The following is a 6440-nucleotide window of genomic DNA, read 5'->3' as shown; positions in this document are numbered from 1 at the left end:
GAGCCAGCTGCAGGGCCTGGCCCAGCCCCAAGGCCATGGAGAGTGCAAACGGCTGTCTGCCCCAGGCCCCGAAGCCTGGCTGGGGAGATAGTCATGAGCTCCATTTGGGACTTGCCACAGTGGAGGGGCCTCAGTCCAGCTGAGACGTGCAGACCCACACAAGGTATAGCGTTGCAGAGCAGAGCCCAGGCTGGAGAGGCTGGGGGCATGTTTCATAAGCAGTGTTGAAGCAGAGGGAAGGTGGGCAAGGGGTGGGCCCATGGAGCAGGGGAGGGATCCTGGTGGGAAGCATCAGGGCCCAGCTTGGGGCCTCCCCTACCACCCCATAGACCCCTGGCTATGGCCTGGAAGGAGAGATGTCCATAGTGGAGCTGCGGGAGCGGCTGGCCCTGCTCAAAGAGAATCAGCGGCGCAAGGAAGAAGAAAAGCGGGATCAAATCATTCAGGGCAAGCGCACCAAGAGCCAGGAACTGCAGAACACGGTGGAGCAGATCTCGCTGTGCCGTGCAGCCATGGGGAGATCCGCAGCCTTGAGGTTGGTACTGGGCTTGGGGAGGGTGCCTCTGGGTGGACAGTGAGCAGTAAGCCTGCCTTGTACCCTCCTGGGTGGGTCTCCTTGAAACAACCCACCACCCTCCTGCCCAGGAAGTTCCTTGCCATAACTCCCCTCACCCCTATTATTGTATTAGGTGACTTCCAGGCACATGGGAATGGTGCAAAATTCTGCTTCCATGGCTTAGATGCCATGACCTAGATGCGGTCATTTTTGCACCCAGCTCATGGGTCCAACCTTTCACCATGTGTGCTTCACGTAGCCAGCTAGCTATTTATGTCTGCAGAAGCATTTGGAAGTAGCTGCAGGAATCAGACACTTTACTCTTAAACACTTCAGCATCTAAAAAAAAAGATCGTCCTACATAAAACCACAGCACCCTGACACCAATAGAAAATTGAAAAAAATTCCCAACATCATCTAAATATCTCATTTTTTTTCACATTTCTCCAGGTGTCCAAAGACTGTTGGCCAACTGTGTTTTTTTGTTTTTTGTTTGAGATGGAGTCTTGCTCTGTCACCAGGCTGGAATGCAGTGGCACAATCTCAGCTCACTGCACCCTCTGCCTCCCAGGTTCAAGCCTCAGCCTCCCAAGTAGCTGGGACTACAGGAGTGTGCCACCATGCCTGGCTTTTTGTATTTTAGTAGAGATGGGGTTTCACCATGTTGGCCAAGATGGTCTCAAACTCCTGACCTCGTGATCCGCCTGCCTTGGCCTCCCAAAGTGCTGGGATTACAGGCGTGAGCCCAGCCTGGCTAACATTTTTTAAAGACTGCTGCTGTATTTTTTTTTTTTCTTTTTAAACCAGGATCTAGTTGAGGGTGGCAGATAGCTCGTGTGCATACACACACATACAGATGCCTTTTTACTTGTTGGGGTGACAGTCTGGTGATGTTTTTTAGCCCCTTGTGGCTATCCCCTGGCAACCAGGTCAGACATGGGCAGGCATGTCCCCTGGCCCTGGGGTCAGGCTGGTCTCTGGACCCTGGCCTAGTTCCCAGGGAGGCCCAGCTGTTGTAGCAGAGCCTTGTTTGGAGCCTGGCATACAGGGCTCCAGAGAAAGTTTCTGAGTGGGACTGGGTGGGGTGGATGACAGGGCAGACAGAAGGAAGGACTAATCATTGCTGATGGAAGAGAACCCTTCACTATTGGTCCTTAGAGGGGCTGCTGCTCTGGCTGCAATTCAGAGGAGGCACAGGGCAACCGCTGCTGGTGCTGTTCAGGGCTGCCTGGCTGCCCACCAGATCCCCAAGGTGGCAAACACCTGGACAGCTCTCACTTCCAGCTGCTGGCCACGGCCTGGCAGAGCTCAGATGCAGCCTGGTTGGTGTCAGGGTGCCTCCAAAGGTCTACTTCCTGCTAAAAAAGTTAGAGCAGGGCTCAGGCATGCACTCAGGCCCCAGGCCATAAATTCACCAGGGGCGACCTGGACAGTCAGACAAGAGTGGTGGAGACGGGGGAACAGCACATGCAAATACCTCAAGGCTGTGAGGACCCCGGACGCCAAAGCCAGCAGGGAACAATATATACCATCAGAAGGATCAAGGGCCATGTCTGCAGATACCTGTGGAGATGCACACCACAGCACCACAGCACCACAGCGTTAGCAGGGAGTACCTCCAGGCAAGAGACAAGAGAGTGTGAGGTCAAAGGGGGCTTTCACATTTGTACCCCAGTTATGCATATAGTTAGTACACCTGTAATACCTTTTTAAAAAAATGTTAAGTTTTTTAAAAGCTGCCAGGCGCCGTGGCTCACGCCTGTAATCCCAGCATTTTGGGAAGCTGAGGTGGGAGGATTGCTTGAGCCTGGGAGGTCAAGGCTGCAGTGAGCCATGATCGTGCCACTGCACTCCAGCCTGGGCGACAGTGAGACCCTGCCTCAAACAAACAAACAAACAACAACAACAAAAATTTTTAAAAAGAAAAAAAGAGCAAAAGGGTAGAAGTGCTGGAGACCCCCCACCCCCAGCCCCTGCGCGGTGGTCCTGTCTGGGAGCGCACCGCGGCCCCTGGGCTTCGCTGTCTGTCCTAAATTATTCCGGTGAACCTCTCCGGCCGCGTAGCTCCTCGTCCCCGCGTCGCTTGGACAGAGGTGGCATCATGGGTCTGGCCTGGGCCTCCCGGCGGCCTGTTTCTGAGGCCGCCGCGTCGCCTGCCAGGTGGGAGGAGAAGAAGGCCCTTGCGGCGGCCCCGGAGGCGCCCTCGCAGGACGAGCGCGTGCAGCAGCTGCGGCGCAGGATCTCGGAGAGGGCGGCGGAGCGCAGCAGGCAGGCGGCCTTGCTGCACGTGTCGGCGCCGCGGGCCGCGGGCCCCAAGCCCCGCGTGAGTCCGGGTTGGTGGGAGGAGCCCGGGCGACTGAAAGCCGGGGCCGGGTGGGGATGGCGGGCGCGGCGCGCAGGGACCGGCGTCGAGGAAGGGGGGATGGCGGGGAGATCCGCTCCGGGCTGCAGCCAGGAGCTACTCAGAGGCGGGCGCGGGAGGCGGTGGGGGGCGTCCCTGCCCGCGCCGACGCGTTCTCCGACCTGCAGGCGCAGCTAGAGGCGCAGCACTGGCTGAAGCTGGAGCGGAGCCGCGAGCGCAGGCTGCAGGCGCTGCAGCAGGGAGGCTCCGGACCGGGGCCCGCGCGCCGCCTGGAGGCCGCCTGAGCCGGGCAGAGAGCGCCCCAGCCGCTTGCGGGCCACCCCCACCCCCACCGCCCCAATAAAGCGTGCGGCCCGCGATGCGCGCCTCCTCTTCCTTGGCCGGGACCCCCTTGGCCCCGCTGCACCTGCCCCCGCACTCCTCTCCCTCCCTAGCCCCCATCTGCCCAGAAAAGGATTGCCAGATAAAAAGGCAGGACGCCCAGTTACTGCGTGGGGGCAAACTTATGCTAAAAATGTATCCTCTCCTTATCGGGAATTCAACTTAACTGGGCGTCCTGCAATTTTATAAGCGAAATCTGGCCACCCCGGCCCAGGTCCTAGCACTTCCCTACAGCCTAGCACAAGGCATTCCTGGTGCCCACCTCTTGGAACTCCCAGAACTCCTTCGGATGTGGAAATCTGGAACCCCCACCCTTTGCTGGCATCCAGGTGGCTTCACCTAGGGAACCCCCAAGACTGAGTGGCGACTGTCAGTGTGCGTTTGGCTAGGGAAGTGGCCAGGATTCTTGAGCGCCAACGTTGCACTGGCGCTTCACGCACCTCCACCATCCTCACTACCGTCCGGGGACCTAGGAACTGGCCTGCCCCTGTTCTGCTGCTGAGGCCACAGGTGCTCAGAGAGGCGATGTGACCTGCCTAGAGGGCCAGAACCCAGAGCTGGGCCTGGGTGACTTTAGAGCACCCCCTCCTCCCCTTTCTCTAGCATCAGAAGCAGCCCAGATCCAACAAGATCAGGTCCACTGGAGACAGGACTTCACCCAGGGCAGGGACCAAGATGGATTGGTTCTGCAGTGTCCTGGGACCCCGTGGGCTAGAGAGGGTTCCACCCTGAGGACAGGCTTGCTGAGTGAATGCCTGCTGGTGAAAGTCAGCCTCAAGAAGAAAGTACATTAAGCCATCTTCTTCCCAGGAAAGAGAGAAGAGGGTCAAGTCCGTGGGGTGGTGAGCAGTAAGGGGTTGGGGAGTGGAAACTGACAGATTTAAGATAGATGTCCAGGGGAGATATGTTTCCACCCCCAACTCCCAATATTCTCCTTGGGCCTGCAGAGGAGATGGCACCTCAGATGAGGAGGCTGAGTCCCAGGGTACACTCAGCCCAGGAAGGCAGGCATCTTGGCAGTGACAAGAACAGACTAAAGGACCAGAGCCCTACTCCAATATTCTGAGTTTGTGAGAACCCCAGGATTTTACCACCCAGGTGGGTAGGGAGAAGAATGTCCACCTCTCTGTAGAATTGCAGCTGGGAGCAGATTAAATTTTATTTAAAGAAATAAACATTGGCTGGGCAAGGGGGCTCAAACCTGTAATCCCAGCACTTTGGGAGGCTGAGGCAGATGGATCACCTGAGGTCAGGAGTTTAAGACCAGCCTGGCCAACATGGCAAAACCCCGTCGCTACTAAAAATACAAAAAATTAGCTGGGCGTAGTGGCGGGTGCCTGTAATCCCAGCTACTCGGGAAACTGATGCAAGAGAATCGAATTGCTTGAACCCAGGAGACGGAGGTTGCAGTGAGCTGAGATTGCACCACTGCATTCCAGCCTGGTGACAAGAGCAAAATGCCATCTCAAAAAAAAAGAAATAAACATTGCTCACATTCTGTGTTGTGTGATCCAAACCCATTTAATTTGATATTGACGGAATACATTGATGATGCCTGGCCCAGAGAGCCCCTCTGAGCTCTGGGGGTTTCAAAGGGGGATTTATTAGCTCTCATAATGCCAATCCAAAGGTGGCAGACTTCACGATGTGCCAGATCCAGACTGGTAGCAGTTCCAGCCTGAGGGACAAAGAACAGTTGCCCCAGTCTCACTGGCCTGAATTGAACATGCTTGTGCTGAGCCAGTTCCTGCTGTGGGGGAAGGTCTGCACGGGTGCCTGAAGCACGGTGGCAAGGCGAGGAATCACCCTTCACCTAGGAGGTTGGCCTCAGGAGCAGAGGGGGGAGGTGGCAGCTAACAAACTGAGGGTACTATTGGCAACACTGTTGGTTGGCAGGTAACAAGGTCCTCCCCTGTCCCCTCCTGGACTGAGCAGCTGCTTAGAGCTAGCTTGAGAGCACCTGGGGCCTCTCCTCATACAAACCTAGGTGGGAGCAGGCCTGGGACCACTCCCTAAAGTTGTGGCCTGGGAGTAGGCATCGTGTGATAGATGGCAAAAAGTCTGTGTATCCCGGCCCCTTGCCGTGTGACTTTACACCTCCCACCAAGAGGCGGAGTCTATTTCCCCCAGCCCTTGCATCTGGTCCGGCCTAGTGACTTTCTTTGGCTAATAGAGTGCAGCAGAAGTAACCATGTGTCAGTTCTGAGTCTGGGCCTCAGGTGGCCTTTGAGTTCCCAGGGAACCTTGCCCAGGCCCCATGTGAGCATGACTAGGGTGGCCTGCTGGGATCAGACACCATGTGGAGGAGAGCCCGTTATCTCAGAGGCCATCCTAGAGCTGCAGAGCACAAAATGAGAGCAGACGGACAAGAACCTCCCCCAGCCCCACTGTCTTGTAGATTCATGAGCAACAATAAATGTCTATCGTTCAAAGTACCAAGCTTTGGGGTGGTCTGTTCCAGAGAAATAGCTAAGGGGCACACCCTTAAGGGCCCAGGGCCTTCACAGTGGGGGCCCCTGCCTCCCCTCCCTGCAAAAGCTCTTTACAGAAAATCAAGCTACTCCCCCAAAGGGGGCCAGCCAGAGTGAGATATGACCCAGCTAGTGCTGACAATCCCTCTTTGAACCTTTACTGGCCGGACTGCCTGGGGAGTGGACACTTTGCCTGAGTACAGGCTAGTCAGAAGGTCCTATGCACAGCATCTGAGACCCACTTGGGCAGGGGCTTTCTTTGGAAATAGTGAAGAAAGCAGATTCAGTATCTGGTGTGAGGCCCCGGAACCTGCATTCAGCTGGTTTCCACATGTGGGACTACGGGAGCACCAAGGTGCCAGTCTTTTCGCCAAGCTGCAGGTGTTCAGGGCCCAAGGGAAGCGCTATTTGTGAAGGAACAAGTTCAGTGCAAGTGAGGCTTGGAGAAGACTTAAAGGCAGCTTTTGTTTGTTTTTGTTTTTGAGGCAGGGTCTCGCTTTGTCACCCAGGCTGGAGTGCAGTGACGTGATGATAGCTCATACAGTTTTAAACTCCTGGGCTCAAGTGATCCTCCTGCCTCATCCTCCCTACTAGCTGGGACTACATGCACTTACCACCAAACCCAGCTAATTGTTTATTTTTAGTAGAGATGAGGTCTCACTGTGTCGCC

The 6440-nt window shown here is 56.1% G+C and overlaps 1 protein-coding gene across 1 annotated transcript in view; it reads left to right on the top strand.

Annotated features, from left to right (window-relative positions):
• CFAP99 (cilia and flagella associated protein 99) overlaps positions 1-3239 on the top strand; it is a 42593-nt gene extending 39354 nt beyond the window's left edge. Inside the window, exons 13-15 of the mRNA XM_011970838.1 lie at positions 330-535; positions 2717-2879; positions 3086-3239. Of these exons, the coding sequence (XP_011826228.1) occupies positions 330-535; positions 2717-2879; positions 3086-3202 (486 nt within the window). The 3' untranslated portion in view covers positions 3203-3239. The remainder of the gene's footprint in view (positions 1-329; positions 536-2716; positions 2880-3085) is intronic.
• The last annotated feature ends 3201 nt before the right edge of the window (positions 3240-6440 follow it).

The sequence above is a fragment of the Mandrillus leucophaeus genome, unplaced genomic scaffold, assembly GCF_000951045.1.
Source record: "Mandrillus leucophaeus isolate KB7577 unplaced genomic scaffold, Mleu.le_1.0 Scaffold98, whole genome shotgun sequence".
Classification (NCBI taxonomy): domain Eukaryota; kingdom Metazoa; phylum Chordata; class Mammalia; order Primates; family Cercopithecidae; genus Mandrillus; species Mandrillus leucophaeus.
This window is presented reverse-complemented; position numbering and strand designations above follow the sequence as displayed.